At 40.5% G+C, this 18,773-nt stretch overlaps 2 protein-coding genes and 1 pseudogene across 2 annotated transcripts; 2 read left to right on the top strand and 1 right to left on the bottom strand.

The window, feature by feature from the left end:
• Positions 1 to 2,801: 2,801 nt before the first annotated feature.
• LOC146489483 (uncharacterized) lies at positions 2,802 to 3,524 on the top strand. Its single transcript, XM_085110950.1, has one exon. It carries the CDS (start codon positions 2,802 to 2,804, stop codon positions 3,522 to 3,524), a length of 723 nt encoding a protein of 240 aa, XP_084967076.1.
• Positions 3,525 to 9,939: 6,415 nt separating this feature from the next.
• Positions 9,940 to 11,521, top strand: LOC146489482 (uncharacterized; annotated as a pseudogene).
• Positions 11,522 to 13,338: 1,817 nt separating this feature from the next.
• Positions 13,339 to 18,440, bottom strand: LOC146489481 (uncharacterized). Its single transcript, XM_085110925.1, has 4 exons — positions 18,373 to 18,440; positions 15,558 to 15,741; positions 14,338 to 14,527; positions 13,339 to 13,631 (listed from the first exon to the last, which is right to left on the bottom strand). Exons 1-4 carry the CDS (start codon positions 18,438 to 18,440, stop codon positions 13,345 to 13,347), a joined length of 729 nt encoding a protein of 242 aa, XP_084967051.1. The 3' UTR covers positions 13,339 to 13,344.
• Positions 18,441 to 18,773: the final 333 nt, after the last annotated feature.

Raw genomic sequence — 18,773 nt, 5'->3', positions numbered from 1 at the left:
AAAACCACCCCCACCTCTTCCAGAGTTTGAGGGAATCCGAACGGACTGAAGCGCATTGCCCTCATCACAAGAGAAACATAGGCGGTAATTCAACTCGACCCATAAAAAGCACAAAATCGGGCATCCAACTGACTAAAAACAACCAGGTCTCTCACCTTGATCTTTTCCTAAAATAGTTGAGTCCCAGTTTCCTTCCATAGGGAGTTTTCGTTCGGCCGCCAGTTGAACAATGCCTGGTGAGATGGTTTTAAATCTTTTAGTCTGAAATGTCAGCCGTCTCCTCCCCCTAACCCACAGGGGGCGCGGGAGAGAGAGACGTCTGAATTCCGAGCGTTATAATGTCGTCCGTTGACGTCACGTACTTTTGCGAATATGGTAGGTAGTTTTTGATTGGTTCTTCCCTAATTGAAATAGATAACCATTTCTTATTGGTCGAACTTGTGAAAACAGATATTCCATTTCGGCGGCGAATATAAAGTGTTGACAGGCCAGACACAACTCGTAAGTTCCTGGTGTGAAAAGTGACTTCTCGTTTAACGACGTCTTCAATGTGGTTTTGCTCTCGCGAGTATATCTCTTAAAGATTTTCCTTTTTGGTATGAGATAAGCGGGAGGCTCTTTTAATATTTCTCGAGCCGGGTGGTAAGTTGTGAAGATGGGAAGAATTTTATTTCGCACTTTTTCGTTTTGTTGTAAAGCCGACTTCCGTTCAGTGAATTTAATCTCGGCTATCTCTAAAACAGGGAACGGGGAATGGAGGAATGGGAAATGGGGAACGGGGAACGGGGAATCTCTAAAAGGGGAAATCTCTAAAATAGGGAATCTCTAAAAGGGGGAATCTCTAAAATAGGGAATCTCTAAAAGGGGGAATCTCTAAAAGGGGGAATCTCTAAAATAGGGAATCTCTAAAATAGGGAATCTCTAAAAGGGGGAATCTCTAAAACAGGGAATCTCTAAAATAGGGAATCTCTAAAAGGGGGAATCCCTAAAACAGGAAATTTCTAAAATAGAGAATCTCTAAAAGAGGGAATATCAAAAACGGGGAATCTCTAAAACGGGAGAATCTATCAACAAACTGGATAAATCTATGAACGTTTTAGAAGTAGAGTTTTTCCTAAGAGACATTTACAGCATTTGCCAACAACCAATAATATTATTGACAGTTGTTGTCATAATTACTATATATATAAGATAAAAATAAATTGTTGTCGTCGCTTGCCGCAATATCTTCGGTAGGGGTGGTCTAAAAAATTTATGCCAATCGATACCAAAGGGCCACATACAGCAAGAGAAATCGAATTTTCTACAGCATCTTACTGCAAAACGGTAAAGGTGAAAGCGCAATTGAATCTCTGAATGAGTCGTAGACTCAAAATGACTGGAACTGGAGCCGGGCCTGGCATCTGTAACACGCGTCGACCATCATTAACTGGACTAGACAGACGTCTTTACGCCTGCATAAAGCTTATCTAGTGATCAGTTCAAAAATGCCAATTGCGAAATTCGCGTTGTTTGTGTTGCGATTGATCCATCAGCCCTAATGGCCTTACAACGATGTCTAATAAAAAAGCCCTAACCAATTTCCTTTAATGCCTTTCGAAAGTTGCAACAAACGCCCTAAATGTTTTTCAAGAAAAAAAAGGTTTCACTGGTCAAGGAAAAAATTCACCTTATCTATGATGTTATCACTCAGGTCCCAGACATGCTTATCTCCCTGGGATAAAGACATGTCTGACGTAGGCCGGAAGCCACCCAAATTGCAAATGCTAAATATGTTTTCATTGTGTCTGGCTGGTTACGTTTCATGGCGTAATTAACAAGACTAGTAATGAGAATATAAGGTTTAATAGCATCTGCTTTTTTATACCAAAAAGACAAATTCTCTTAAAGTAGTACCAAATGGCGGGAAATGGCTTCAAGAACGTGTTAAGATAAGATCCGACCTTCGGTCGACCTTTTTTCAAGTCGGTGGCTTCAGGTCAACATGGATAACAATTTCAAGTTTCCATTGGCGTTTGCCAGCAAAAGAAAAAAGCTTGAGGCGTTTGATGGGCTCCCAAAATTTAGCTGGGACGAGATTACGAGCCAGGAAGTAATTGGTCAAGGCTCATTTGGCGCAGTGTTTATTACCCAGTATCAGACAACAAAAAAGCCTGCCGAAACAGTGGTTGTAAAAAAGCTTTAGAGATTTGAGAGATTCCCCCTTTTAGAGATTCCCTATTTTAGAGATTCCCCCTTTTAGAGATTCCCTATTTTAGATATTCCCCCTTTTAGAGATTCCCTATTTTAGAGATTCCCCCTTTTAGAGATTCCCTATTTTAGAGATCCCCCCTTTTAGAGATTCCCTATTTTAGAGATTCCCCCTTTTAGAGATTCCCTATTTTAGAGATTTCCCCTTTTAGAGATTCCCTATTTTAGAGATTCCCCCTTTTAGAGATTCCCTATTTTAGAGATTCCCCCTTTTAGAGATTCCCTATTTTAGAGATTCCCCGTTCCCCATTCCCCATTCCTCCATTCCCCGTTCGCTTTTTTAGAGATAGCCACATTATAACGCTCGGACTCTCTCCCGCGCCCCCTGTGGGCTAGGGAGAGGAGACGGCTGACATTTCAGACTATAAATCTTTCTTCTTCATTATCTTCTAGGCACTTGCAGAAGCTGCTGACAGACAACACAAAAGAGTTCTTACACTGGGATGCAAGGTAAAATACTTCACACACTGATTTGTTTCAAGTTTTTCTTGAAAGCTCACAAGTTTAACTTGTTTTTGTAATTTCAGTCGCTTTCAACTAAATCAACTAAAATGCAGCGAAAACTCTTCCGTCCAACCTCCTGCCTTGATTATCTGCTGAGAGGAGCCTCAAAATGTGGCGTCTACAGACTTTACGATAATGGCGGAAACAGTTACCCGGCTTACTGTGATCTCAAGTCCGAGCCTGGCACTGCCTGGACCCTAATCATATCCTGGAGTACTCTAAATCGTAAGCTGCCCGCTTTTCAGAAGATTCCTTTCAAGTACAACGCTCCAGTGAACGAGAACGCACAGAACTGGAATCTGTACCACTTGAGTTTGGCACGAATGAAGTCCCTACAGAGTCACTCCACTCACTGGCGAGCAATATGCAGCTACCCGACCCACGGCATCGATTTCAGAGATTACGTTCGTGGAAGCTTCAAAGACTTCAACATTGTGGACGCCCTTGTTACCAACAAATGCAAGAAAGTTGAATACATCGACATCCGCGGACACATCGTGATCCTCCAAACGGTACCTTTTTGGCAGACCGCTAACATCTACTTCCTGCATACTGACAGTACATACGCTACCTGTCAGTTTAGGCCAAAGTCGGGCTCAGTGCCAAGTGAAGACAATTTTGGCCACTATGAGCAAATCAACCCAAAGTTCCGCTGCCACAGGGAAGCCAATCTACTACCCAGTGGTGGTTGGGAGCTCATCTCTAATCTGGTCAGAGAAGCTACAGCACGACACAACAGGTGGCAGCATTTCACCCCGGACTTGATTTAGAACAAACTGTGATCCGTAGATGATAAAGATACGAAATTATGTAGTCTTTCACGAATATATTAATAAAAATTTTGTTAATCATCTCAAAGCGTGTGAAATGGATTCTGTTGAGTGGAACAAAGAAAGAGTGATAAAAAAAAAAGAGCGAAAAAGGTTGGAAAATGCGAGTGACAAATGGCAACTTTTTTCGACCGGACAACAGTCCGTTATATGAAACCGACCAGTAACGTATCTAAGGAAGGAGCAACAGCCCCCTAACTCCTCACTAACACCAACACAACCTTTTTATAAAATATATATAAAAGCCACGACATAAAATTTATTACAGCCCTAGCTTCGAATTACGCTAGATTGTGATTAATAGTACTGTTTTTGCTCAGAACCTACGGGTCTTCAAATTATACAAATTAACGATTAAACGAGGAAGGACGGGGGAGAGGGAGAAAGAGAGAGTTTATCATTGACTTCTCGTTTCTGACATACAAAAGATACTGATTGGTTCCCCGTCGTTCAAGCTGTCAAAAAACTCGTCGCTTCGCCGCTTATCAATACAATGCGTCTTTCAAAACCTAATTCTAGTAAAGTAACTCTAGACTTCTCTCGTCTACGAATTACAATAATATGGTAGAAAATGACATCTCTTCCTTCAGGCTAACCATGCAAATTGCGCTCTAAAATATCATAATGACATGAATTTAAACTTACGCTCCCGTTGCTTGGGGCAATCGAATGCTCTGCAAGTAAAAGATATTTTCATTTACGTTCCATGGCAGTGACTGCACAGAGTTCCTCTCTACTATTGTACGTGTTATCAAACTAAAATGTGAACACTGTGAAAACTCTTACCAAGAACGGGGATTTATTAGAGAAGTGTACGTGTGCTTAATAGAGACGGTGGATCCTTTCAAGTCATGAGTCAGTAAACAAGCTATGCTAAAATAATTGACAACTGAAATACTACTCTGAATGCTTAAAACACGTGATTCAAAAATACAATAGTCTGGATGCGCATGCGTATCAACCGTTTGCCTACCCTTCCCTTACCCTTCCCATCCCTGTGCGGTAGTTTTGTTTTGTTTTGTTTTGTTTTTTGGGGGTCCCTCTCTCCGGAAGCTAAGGTTCGTTCGCCTCGCGCGCCCACCTTCTTGGAAAGGAAAGTTAGGAACCGACTAGACTGCTAAGCAGACTATTTAACAATACGGGTGTCACGTCACTTACCGTCTGAGCACAACATTTGAGACTTACGAGTTTTTCCAATGGACAAAAAGCGCGATCGAGCCGGAACCAGTGTCATTTTGGCGGGACCATGAGTCGTTATTTTACTACAAGTTTTTGACACAACGAGGTGGCGGCAAAAACGATTCCTTGTCTCCTCGGAACGTAAGTGATCTCGTCTTTTTGGAATTTATTTTGTCGCTCACAAAGAGTAAAATCAATCTCTCTGCACGGGATATCTCTGTTGTTACTACTTCGCTAAAAACTTGAAGTCTTATCTCTTAGTTGAACTCGTACTAGAATCTAATGTCTGGGTCAATTCCAAAAGCGATCATCCCCCCCCCGGGCAAACCCCCGGGCATTTGACTTTTTTAAAAATGCCTGATCAAATTCCCCTCTATATGGGCCGATTTCTAGGTCAAATGCCCCACTGGTTGGGGCTGAAAAGTCATCGTGTTGGTTTTTTTTTTTTTTTTTTGTATTCGCTAGCTCTGTTTACATAAAAATCAACGAAATTCATACATTAATAAATTTAAAACAATTTATTATTAAAGATAATGCATAACATCACATATGAAACTCAACTAACAGAGAGTTTAACGATATATGTACCGATACTCGCTTTTCTTTTATATTAAATGTACATGAAGTTTGCTAATACGTGTGATGACAAGAACAATGAAAAAAAAAACACTATGTTATGAAACCTAGACATGCCAACAAGTCGAGCTTCGAACGCCGAGCAAAGGGAGAACGAAGCTTGAGGGAACTTGGACATACCACTGAAAATGAGAAGCGAAGGGCAATATGTAACCCCACCATGCCAAAAACAATCTCAGATACATTTGTTGGAACGCTTCTCTATGGTAGTATTAAATGGCTTACTACATTAAAAACTGTTTGACGCAAAATATACGAGTAAATTCTGGCTGTGCAAGCATTCCGACAATTTATGCGACCGCTGACCAGCATTTTTTCGACGGGTCAAATGCCCGATGGGTCGGGTTTCTATTCGCGTCAAATGCCCCACTATGTGGAGCCGAACAGGGGTCAAATGCCCGGGGGTTGCCCGGGGGGGGGGGATGATCGCGCTTGGAATTGACTGATACATAACGGCCTCTATTTACTTCTCACGCTGAAGCCTCGTCTTCCTAAATTTCATTAAATCAACAAATATCATATGCGCTGTTTAGCTTGCGAGCAAGTTCTCTTATAAAGGTCTTCAACGAAATAAGTTTCGGGTGACACCAAATAGACAGCTTGCTCGGCAGGTTACGTGTTTCCTTACATTTGAGCCCGAATTTATGGTGGGGTGGCCCGAGGGGGGAGGGGAGGGGCTTAATAGAGATTTTACCTGTAACTGAACCGATTTGAAGGCAATCGGAATGTAAAAGGTGACATTGTGTAAAGAATTAAGTTATTTTCAAGTATTGTCATTCATTTGGTTAATTCGCTCGGCAAAGAATTAAGCAAGTATAGACGAAGGCCTTGTTCAAACGGCATCAACTGTCTCTTCTTCAACAAACCTAAATTAGCATAGGTATTTAGCATTTATAATCATTTAAGTATTTAACGTCTGGAAGATAGCTGGGAGCTTCTGAGGTTGCCGCAGTTTGCTTTTTCCTGCATTCTAGGTTTAATTTTAACCCTTCCTTTATCCACTGCAAACTGAAAAGGTAATCAGGTGTATTTTAAGAAAGTGACTTCGCGAAATTCATTCAATTTTTCTTCTACAGACAAATGCTTTAATGTTTGCTTTCGAAACATGTTCTCCTCTACCCATAAAATAAACAGAAGAAACAGACCCAGTCGCCTGTTGAATAAATACTAAAATAAGGTAGCTTCCTTGAGAAAATCGGTTTTAACGTACCTTTTGACTTTCTATGGAATGCATAAGGCTATCCTGTCTTGAACTTTTCGTCGCTTGATCTCGAAAAATGATCTTTTCTAGCTTTGGAGAGTTTACTGACATAACTTTTTGCACGGAAGCCCAATGTCATTTTGTGCATATTTTAAGACACTTTTACTTCCGCAAAAAATTCAAAGGCCAACTGCTGCCTTGGTGATTTTAATACTGACACCGACCAAGAGAACAACTGCTTTGATTTGAGAGGCAATGTTTACTTTTATAATAATGACTGAGATCGGTTATCCATCAGAATCCAGAAAATAGATCATGAAGTTCAGGTAAGAAGTAGTTGTACAGCGTATTTCCACTTAGTTGTATATTTTTACTAATTCCTTAGTTTTCCAAGTGCCGCTTTCCAGCTCCCAAACAGTTCAGTCGCCGCTACTTTACTTGCGATCCTTAAACAACTGCTTCACTCCGCCAGCCTCGTTCGGATTTCTTACAATGTCGTATTTCATTTTTGGACGTGTATGTAAGCTCGACGAAGCTGTACTGACTTTCGATTGCTTTATCAGTTTTGTGATGCCAATTCAGTCATCTTAGAAGGAGCAACCTCAAACGCGTGTTTGTAAATTCGAAATTTCATCGAGTGTCCGGAACACAAGCAGCGAAAACATTAAGCCTGGTTTTTCTGTCAGTTATGATAAAAATAAGGTATCGATCATATGGAACAACTGTGTGCCCTTCGGCGATCGCTGAATCACTGTGTCGCCATTCCATGTAATCGCTAAAATCTCTAACCGGCTCCCTGACCCACTTAACCCTGACGAGCCTCGCAGTAACTTGGTATGCAGAAGATCATGGGTGTAATTCTCTTCGGATAATTCTCATGACAACATGAAGAATATTTCGACCCTCAGACCAACGTGGAACTGAGATCAAATCTTTCCTACCCTTAGAAATTCCGTGGAACGATGTTGCGTACAACATGTGCTTAAATTATGTTGTTCAACAACAACAAAAAAGACGTCGGCTTTCAAGAAATGGATGTTTGGGAATTGAACAGGTGAAGGCTGAGTGCGAGGCGTATAATTATACAGTCATTAAAATCGCCATACTAATTGTGCTGAGCCTGCATACTAAGACACGCTTTAGTGTAAAATAGTTATACATATAATCACCTCTCATCTTTGCGCTCACAACAAAAAAGTACTTTAGATGTAAATTTCGTGTTTGAAGGTGTAACTCGGTTGAGTTTTACAAGATAGGGATGTTTTGATTACACAAGTGAGACATTGTGACGATATGGATTCGCGAATCTCTTGCACTGAAACTAAATGGCGGGAACAGTTTCCCACAAAAACATGACATGCATACAGTCGATTGACTTCAACAACCAAACGTTTTATCAGTTATCCAGCTATATCATAATGCTACAGACATGCCTACCAATCCTAACAAAAACTTGTGGGATTGGTCGGCGATCTTTTCGCATTGCAAATGCACCTGAGAGGGGAAGAGGGAATCTTTTTTGCCTGGGAGTGTACGCCATTTTGAATTACGGCAAATATGGCGCTAAATGTTGGCTTTGTATATGAATCCGATGAAAAATAATTTCTGTAAAAATGATTTCAAAGTTGTTCAAACCCAGAATACTTATAAAGTACTTCTCTGATAAAAGCTGAGAAATAAAGGTTCGGTGCATGGGAAGCTGACATTCGCGTATTTTGGTTTCCATCGAGCATTCGTCTATGAAGTCCACGGTACATCAATTTAGAGAAATATAGAGAAAAGTCAAAAGTTGATGTTGTGACTCTTTTAGAGCCTAGAGATCTCAAATTTGATCAGCCAAAGCTTTTGGACAAATTTTTTTAGTTTACGGCCGGTTTGAACATCCCGGCCAGAAATTGATTCGCACCGAAATAATTTGCGTCGTATTCCTACATACATGTTCAACTCCCATGCGAATGGGTCTCATGGGCTTGTTGATTCCGACAAACTTAACACAAGCGCAGTTCTCAATATTCCAGCATCATGCAGTCTAACTTTATTCCTTAATTTCACTGTCAAAAAAGTCCCCAGGTAAGAAACTGTTATTGTTTTATGTAAACAATCACAACACTGATTCCTCAAATCACTCAGTGACTGTGTTAAATTTTGCTAAATTCAGTTTATTGCATTGTACCAGAACAAAGTTTCATACATGGTAATTCTCGATAGCCTCCTCCCTGAAATCCTAACGAATTTCTGGTTTCAGCAGAGAAATTTAGCAGAGAAAAGACAAATCAAATGCACTTAACTAATCCTTGGTTATTACTAGTTATTTAATGTAAACAATCCAAACACTGATTCCTAAAATAACTGACTGAACTCAACATGAAAAATGCAAAAATACGGCTTGATCTGAATAAGGTGTAGAATCTTAAGGTATGATGTATAGAAATGTTACTAACAATTTCCAAAATTAGAATATTTATATTGAATATTACGTACAGTGTACATATACAACGAAACAATTCATTCTGTAAACACTTGCAACCTTAGAGTGACTAGCTGTACGAGAGCCCACCAAATTGACTTTGACAAATTATAGCGGGTGAATCGTAAGTATAGACATACGACTTGTAGCAGCGGATCTCTTTTCTTATGTAATGGGAACTACCCTGCAAGCCAAAGGTTTCCTTTCTGTTTCGGAGCAGAAAAGGGAGACAATCTCTTTCACGCATGATGAAGGAGTACTGGGCTGAGTTGCTCGAAGCATGGTTAGCGCTAACCATTGGTTAAGAGGTATTAAAACCTATAGGTTGTTATGGTATTTAACCCGGGTTAGCGCTAACCATGCTTCGAGCAACTGGGCCCTGAAGTTTCAAATTTATTGTTTGCTCCGACTCAAAATAATGCATTCAGTGTTACAGCGCATTAACCAAAAACCTCAAAATCAAAAACAAAAAACTTTTCAACAGTCAACAAGAATGATAACGCTTTTTATCGAAAGAATCTTCATTCAGTTTCAAGTTGTCTCTTGGATAAATAAATGATCCCAGACTTTACAGCTTGCTTGCCGTGCACTGGTCTAGAAACGAACCATGAAAATGAAATGACATCAAGTTGTCACAGCAACAACCGAATTTTTTTGCTTCCTTTGTCTAGTCCACAAAACATGTTAAGTGGAATACGTTTTCGTGTTTTTGATTTATTTACCTGATATTTTGGTGCTACGTAATATAACACACAACCTAGACTGCTCGCTTGTTGAGGAGATTCTTGCGGTCAGCGACGAAGCGGTTTTCAAACCCTGTTTCTTTCTTCGAGTTGAAATCAAAACTCGCGGTATTTCGAGGAAATCTAACGATGGCATTTAAGACAATCGCGGCTTTTATTGGCATCACTTTACTCGTGAGTGTTTTGTCTGCGACACAAAACTATTTATGTGATGATCTTTTCCAGCGTTAAGCGTGCAAAATTATCGCCAAACTCAAAATGTTAGGGACGAAACTCAAACCGGCAAGCGATGCACGGACCTAACCCGGAAAGGAAGGAAATGACCGTTTTATTTAGCTTATTTTCAGGCTAAATACGCCTGTCTATAGTTTTGCTTAGTAACGCCGAATGACCAAGAAATTTGATAATTATATTATAATTGCTCACGCCGTTTACCTTTTTGAACCTACAAAATAGCAGGAATCTCAGTATCTCAGTTATTCGATGGACAAAATCCTGTGACCGATTTATCTACAAGAATATGATGTTCACTCTTCAATCGTCTAAATTTCAAACCTTTCTCATGTTCTAGGCACTTGCAGCAGCTGCTGAGCACAGACGGCACAAACGAGTTCTCACACTGGGATGCAAGATAAAATACTTCGTACACTGATGTCTAAGTTTCGAGTTTTTCTTGCCGAGTGAAAGCTCACAAGTTTTTCTATTTTTGTATTTTCAGTCGCTTTTCAAAATAAATAAATAAAAATATGATCGGGATTTCAAACTATTTTGAAACCGGGAAAGATTTAAATCAGAGCAATTGCAACAAGAACTTTTGGTCAACCACGCTGATCCCTAAATTCGCTCCACACGATTCAATGTCTGAACTGATCTGTACATCACTAGAGTCGTGTACAATACTGCGATATTTTTCGTACCAAAAAGGTCAACGATTTTAATTCTTTGTTTTGTTTTTTTCTTTTTCTTTTTTTCTCTCTCCGGCTTTTTCCTAGGGAGACGATTGTCCTAAATCAACTAAAATGCAACGCAAACTCTTCCGTCCAACCTCCTGCCTTGATTATCTGCTGAGAGGAGCCTCAAAATGTGGCGTCTACAGGCTTTACGATAATGGCGGAAACAGTTACCCGGCTTACTGTGATCTCAAGTCCGAGCCTGGCACTGCCTGGACCCTAATCATATCCTGGAGTACTCTAAATCGTAAGCTGCCCGCGTTTCAGAAGATTCCTTTCAAGTACGACTCTCCAGTGAACGAGAACGCACAGAACTGGAATCTGTACCGCTTGAGTTTGGCACGAATGAAGTCCCTACAGAGTCACTCCACTCACTGGCGAGCAACATGCAGCAACCCGACCCACGGCGTCGATTTCAGAGATTACGTTCGTGGAAGCTTCAAGGACTTCAACGTCATCGATTACCTTGACAACAACAAATGCAAGAAAGTTGAATACATCAACATCCGCGGACACATCGGGATCCATCAAACGGTACCTTTTTGGCAGGGTGCTAAAAGCCACTTTCTGCTTTCAGTACATACGCTACCTGTCAGTTTAAGCCAAAGGCGGGTTCAGTGAAAGAGGAAGACAACTTTGGCCACTATAACTACATCAACCCAAAGTTCCGCTGCACACAGGGAAGCCAATCCACCACCCAGTGGTGGTTGGGAGCTCATCTCTGATGCCTTCACAGATGTAACAGCGAGTTAAACGGGGTCGCAGCATTTCACCCCGGACTTGATTTAGAACAAACTGTGATCCGTAGATGATAAAGATACGAAATTATGTAGTCTTTCGGTGATACATTAATAAAGATTTTTGTTAATTATCTCAGCGCGTGTGAAATTGATTATGTTGAGTGGAACGAAAAAGAGTGATAAAAAGAAAGAAAGAAAAAGATTGGAAAATACGAGTGACGAATGAAAACTTGTTTCTACCGGGCAACAGTCAAATGAAAATTATTTATCACAGAATTGTGTACTTGTGAAACGGTCCCTCATAACTGACCAGTTGCGTATCTAAGGAAGGACCAACAGCGCCCTAACTCCTCACTAACATCAACACAACATTTTTATGTTCACATTAAGGATTAAAAGTTGTTTCCGCAACCATCGTAAAATTCTCAATATAAGCGCTGGTCTTTATTCGTTGAAAGTACTCTCGTTCATGTTGGACTTGTTGGCGGGGCGCTTAATATTGGAGAGCATTTTCCGGCTTGACAATGAGAAGAACTTAAATTAGCGTCAAACACGAAATAACAGCCCAAAACAAAAAGCTAATAGAGTCCATGGTCTCAATTCTGGTCTGTTGGATTTATCATGGAAGATAATAGAGATTTGGAGCCCTTCTTAGGCTGGGGTTATTTTCGGAAGGGTTTACATTCAGAATTTTGGGGAAATTTCATTTTTTCCGTATCCTTTTTTTTCCCAGTTTTCTCCGATTCCACCACTCCCTTTTTGATCAACCACTCCTTATAATTGAAAACTATACACCCCCTCCCCCACCCACTCCCCACGACTCCATCCCCACTTTCCCCGATTTCTAAAGGACTGAGGGAGAACAGGAACAACGCAAGCGTCACAGGACAATGTTGTTCTCCATCAGGTTTACACGTACGAAGAAAACAACCCAAGTTGGTACTACCATAGCAGTGTTGCGTCCTTCATCAGTACCAGTTTAAACGGGCGATATAGCGACGCATCGGTCAATTAACAACCAGGATGCTTGCTTTTCTGCTTGCAACTGCTTCATACGTGTAAAACGATCTTTACATTTGACAGTTAATATCCTATGGAAAAGAGGAACAGTCGTGTGTGGGTTTAAATCTAATGCAGTGTAATGCAGCACCAACACCAAAGTTATTGATGCGCTCTGGCCAATCACAACAGACACAAACAGCACATGTAACTAAGCCACGCGCGGGAAAACGCGCGCGAGCAAGCCACGATAGCTTCACGTTTGGTTTTCCTTATAACTGGTTGAATTAGTGGTCAAGTTACTTTAGCCAATCAATAGCAAGGCACAACCAGAACAAACAAAATTACTTTCGACCCAAGTTGAAGACCACTTTCAAAAACATTTAGTTAAACCAAGGTTTGAAACAATTTTAATGCTTCTAACAATCTATTTTGTTATAAATAATTATCACCGCTTCCTGCACTCAAAAATCACCTCCAGAAATGGAAGATACGTCACCAAACGTATTCTGATCAACAGAAACGTGTGCATCACTTGCTACCGAGCTTTCTTCCTGAACACTGTTATCAACTGACGGTAGCAAAACTTGGATTTTGGTTGGCTGTTGAGGTTAAATGTCTTCCTCATCAAGTTCAACAGCTCCATTACTTTCTTTCTTAAAGCCTAATCCATCTTGTTTGCTCGTGAAAACATTTTTCTTCCCTTCCTCTCTGTTATCATCAGCCAATGCAGAAGCCCCTTGTCTGCGCCCTTCTATAGAATAAGTGTTTTGTTAACTTGTCTCTGATAGTTGACTGTCCTTTTCTTCAACATGAATTACCCTGGGCTTAGCGTGTTGTTGTTGTTACTGCTGTTGCTGTTTCTGTTGTCGTTTTTGTGCAGTGGGAAAAGAAGTATCTGTGCCGAGTGTTCCAGGCAACAAATCCGAAGCATGAAGAGAACGCTCGTCGTGACTCGGCTCTCCGTCGGCATTCTTCGGAGAGACTTCGAGTGCGCCGGGAGTTTTGGCGTTCTTCACATCCACAGGTTCGTCATCCAATATGAATTTCCCAGGTAAAGGGTGAGGAAGGTTCCCAACTGCACCGGACGGCTCCCACACTACCACTTCACCCGGAGAGAGTTTCCTTGGGACTGCAAATAACAAAGGAAGTCAAAAATGTTTACCTAAAGTACTTGTTTTAAGTCGCACTTTAAGCCGTTTTGTTGTATTAAAAAAGCAACATGGAGAATATATACTCCTCCCCTCTATCCTGGATGTGATGCTAGTCCATTGTAGGGTTATCCCCAGCAATATGTCACCGGTACCCATTTATACACCTGGGTGAAGACAGACAATGTGGAATAAAGTAACAACACCACAACCAGAGAACAACTTATTGTTGAATCACCAACCCGAATCACCAACCCGAAATTTTACCGAACGTCCGAAAGCTCCAGCGCGCAACACCGCGCCTCCACCGTCTAGTTGTATTACAATGCATTTTTGGGCTCCCTTTTTTATGTTTGGCAGGCATCTTTCAGGAACGCTGACTGGAGTAAGACTACTTTAAATTACACAATAAGAGTTTGTCATAAAAGAACGACCAAAATAAAAAGTACTGCTGAATAGCTTTTAGTTGAGAAGTGCAACCACAGACTCAACCGGTTTCTTTATTTGTTTTCTTTGTTGACTCCGAGAATGAAAGGGCTGATCATTTACCTTCGAAATTGTTAAAGAACAAAATTCAGTGAACGTCCTTGAATATCCAATGTAATACTAAGAGATTTTCCGGGATGATTATTCTTAAGCAATTCTGATAAATAAGCTAGCGCCAACAGTATCACTAATCTATTTCACCAGGTTCCTTTGATTCAGCCTTTCCCTGACCGCCATTAGGCATGCGCAGATGCTCTGTTAACAACTCTCCTTCGCTGGCGCTGTTATCCGCTGACGGCCTGTAATTCTGAATGCAGTTCAACAGAACAGCCATTGGATCTCGAGGCCTCACTTCACCTGGCTCTCTCTCACTGATATTAGCGATAGAATCCTGAAAAGGCACAATTTACTGGTAAAACATATTTCAATTTTAATCCGCACAGGGAAGGTGAGATAACCTTAGGTCTTTGATAATCTACCAAAATGTGACCATTTCAATGGTAGTGACCAGTACTTTCCTATGGTGTTATTAATGATGCTATACATGACAGTTCTTCCTTGATACTGTAGTTGACATTCTAAGGTGTGACCAATCATATAAGCTGAAAGGTACTAAGCAAAACTTTGCTGTGGCACTAGTATGATGTTCTACAATTAAGCTCAAGCTGTTTCTCATTTTTGATTATGCAACTGAGCAGTACTTTCCTGTGATAACGTTTATTACGCTGTATCAAGTGGTTATAACTTTTGATTCTTTAGTTGGAATCCTCAGCGTGACCATTCTAACCATCCAAATAAAAGCTATTACACACGCAGTTCTTTCCCGTAGCGCTATACATTATGCTTTACAAGGTCTTTCTCGCTTTTGAGACTGTGGATAAAATCCTCACTGCGGATAGCGTGAGTATTTATTGAAAAGTTAACAAGCATTAATTCCCTTCTCTCTAGCATTACATTAAATTAAATGCTTTCTTGTTACTAGAAACAGAAAATATTTTCCTGTGGTTCTTAAAACTGATAGAAATACTTGTTGAAATTTTCAAAACAACCGTCAGCAACTAATCTCTTAAAAATGTACGAGCACTTAGAGGCACAGAGAAAGTAAGTAATAAACTCACAAGAACTGAAAGCAGCTCCTCGGCCAACCTCCTCACTTTCCGTCCCTCTACCCAAAGGGACTGGGGCGAGAAAACCTCTGACAGTAGTAACCAATAAAAAACTTCATTTCAGCCAACTTTAAAGTAAGGATATCTGGCAAACACAAGTCAGCAAACTACCACACAGAAGATAGTAAAAAAAAAGAAAACTCCATAGGTCCACCCTTGCAGGCCAACAAGTTTGTCGGACAACAAACATTTGAAAAAAATTCTGTCTTTCTCTCCACTACAAAGATTCATATTTAACTTAGGAACAGGCATTACTTCTCTGATACTCTCGGTGTCTCTCAGGGTACTGGCCGAGCTAACCTGGTACAGAGAATCGCTAACACTGCTGCTACTATCCCGGTTGCCAAGGGTACGTCCTTCCCCGCCTTCTCCGCGTTCTAAGATGCCGTTGACTGCGACTCTCGTGAGCTCATTGCGGCCATCTGAGGACAACGTAATACTCTCGAATACAAAAATTATGTGATTTATTAATAGGAATTGTTTGATGTCGTCAATATAAAAGCCACGACAGAGAATTTATTAAAGGCCTAGTTTCGAATTACGTTAGATTGCGATTAATAGTACTGTTTTGCGAGAACGAACATCTACAAATTAATGATTTAACGAGGAAGGACAGGGAAAAGGAAGAAAGAAAGGAAATATTCCATTGACTTCTCGTTTCTGACATACAAAACATACTGATTGGTTCCTCGTCGTTCAAGCTGTCAAAAAAACTCATCGCTTGGCGCTTACCAATACAATGCGTCTTACAAAAACAAATTTTAGTAAAGTAATTCTAGACTCTTCGCGTCCAAGAATTACAATAATATGGTACAAAATGAAATCTCTTCCTTCAGGCTAACCATGCAAATTGCGCTGTAAATTTTAATGTGAATCATAATAACATGAATTTACCATTACACTATCGAACAGATACCCTATCCCGTTGCCTGGGGCAATCGAATGCACTGCAAGTAAAAGGTATTTTCATTTACGTTCCATGGCAGTGATTCTACAGAGTTCCTCCTTACTGTATTATTGTATATGTTATCTACTAAAACGTGAAAACTGCAAAGGACCGCCAACGATAATGCTGCTAGTTGACGTAGGATCTACAAGAGACCTAATCAGCCAAAAATAAACTGTAACACAAACTTCAAGGCTGATACTACGTGAAAAAGTTGACTTTGCGAGACAACAACCCGACAAAAACCGACAAAACAGGACTGCAACGGTGTGTAGTGGATCCTTTCACGTCATGAGTCAGTAAACAAGCTATTCTAAAATGATTGACAACTGAAATACTACTCTGAATGCTTTAAACACGTTTATCAAAAGTACGGTAGCCTGGATGTGCATGGGTATCAACAATTTGCCTACCCTTCCCCTCCCCTGTGCTGCATGTTTGTTTTGTTTTGGGGGACCCTCTCACCGGAAGCTAAGGTTCGTTCACCTCGCGCGCGCGCTTTCTCGGAAAGGAAACTCCTAGACTGCTAAAGAGACTATTAAACAGTACGGGTGTTGCGTCACTTACCGTCTAAGCACAACATTTGAGACCTACGACTATTTTCCAATGGACAAAGAGCGCGATCGAGTGAACCAGTGTCATTTTGGCGCGAATACGAGTCGTTATTTTACTACAAGGTTTTGACAGAATGGTGCGGTGGCGAAAACAAATCCTCGTCTCATCGAAACGTAAGTGATCTCGTCTTTTTGGAATTTAGTTCCTCGCTCACAAAGAGTAAAATGAAAGCTCCCTGGGATATCTCTGTTTTTACTACCTCGTTAAAAACTTGAAGTCTTATCTCGTAGTCGAACTCGTACTAGAATCTAATGGTCTCTATTTACTTCTGACGCTGAATCCTCGTCTTCTTAAAATTTCAAACTGAATATCATGTGCGATGTTTAGCCTGCCAACAAGCCCTCTGATAAGGGTCTCACGCAAAATAAGTCTCAGGTGACACCAAATAGAGAGCTTGCTCGGCAGGTTATGTGTTTCCTTACATTTGAGCCCGAATTTATGGTGGGGAGGCCCGAGGGGGGAGGGGAGGGGGATCTGTAACTGAACCGATTTGAAGGCAATCGGAATGGATGTAAAACGTGAAATTGCGTAAAGAACTTACAAGTTATTTTTAAGTGTTACTCATTCATTCGGTTAATTCTTTTCCATCTGCAAAAAATTAAGAAAGTGTAGACGAAGACCTTGTTCAAACGGCATCAACTGTCTCTTCTTCAACAAACCTAAATTAGCATAGGTATTTAGCATTTATAATCATTTAAGTATTTAACGTCTGGAAGGTAGTTGAGGGCTTCTGAGGAAACTGCAAAATGCTTCATCCTGCATTTTAGGCTTAATTTTAATCCTTTTATTTATCCACTCCAAACTGAAAAGGTAATCAGGTGTATTGTAAGGAAGTGACTTCGTGAAATTCATTTTTTCTTCGACCGGACAAATGCTTCATTGTTTACTTTCGAAACATGTTCTGCTCGGAAATTTTGTTTACCCATAAAATAAACAGAAGCAACAGACCCAGTCGCCTGTTGAATAAATACTAAAATAAATTAGCTTCCTTGAGGCAATTGAAATACTGAATATAGACTTCTGTGCAAAAGAAAATCGGTTTTAAAGTAGGTTTTGACATTTCATAGAATACATTAGGCTACCCTGTCTTGAACTTCTCGTCGCTTGATCTCGAAAAATGATCTTTTCTTACTTTGCAGAGTTTACTGACATAACTTTTTGCACGGAAGCCCAATATCATTTTGTGCATAAATTAAGACACAATTTTACTTCCGCAAAAAATGCTCCGTCTAAATACTGGGACACGAAAAGACTCTAAGGCCAACTGCTGCCTTGGTGATTTACACCGGCCAAGAGAACAACTGATTTGATTTGGAGAGGAAATGTTTACTTTTATAATAATGATTGTGATCGGCTTTCCAACAGAATCAAGAAAATAGTTCATGATGTTCAGGTATGAAATGGATTGTACAGCGTCACTCCACTTAGTTGTACATTTTTTACAAATTCTTTTGTTTTTGTATTTCAGTGTCATTTTCCAGCTGCCAAGCAGTTCAATCGCTATTTTACTTGTGATCCTTAAACAACTGCTTCACTCCGCCAGCCTCGTTCGGATTTCTTACAATGTCGTATTTCATTTTGGCACGTGCGTGTAAGCTCGACGAAGCTGTACTGACTTTCGATTGCTTTATCAGTTTTGTGATGCCAATCAGCTGTGAGTCATCTTAGAAGGAGCAACCTCAAACGCGTTTTTGTAAATTCGAAATTTCATCGAGTGTCTGGAACACAAGCAGCGAAAACATTAAGCCTGGTTTTTCTGGCGGTTATAATAAAAATAAGCTATCGATCATATGGAACAGCTGTGTGCCATCCGACGATCGCTGACTGTGTCGCCATTCCATGTAATTGCTAAAATCTCTAACCGACTCCCTGACCCACTTTACCACGAGTCTCGCAGTAGCTTGGTATGC

This window comes from Pavona decussata, unplaced genomic scaffold (genome assembly GCF_977016875.1).
Source record: "Pavona decussata unplaced genomic scaffold, jaPavDecu1.1 SCAFFOLD_6, whole genome shotgun sequence".
NCBI lineage: Eukaryota > Metazoa > Cnidaria > Anthozoa > Scleractinia > Agariciidae > Pavona > Pavona decussata.
The sequence above is the reverse complement of the archived record's forward strand: the minus strand, read 5'-3'. Positions and strand labels throughout refer to the sequence as shown.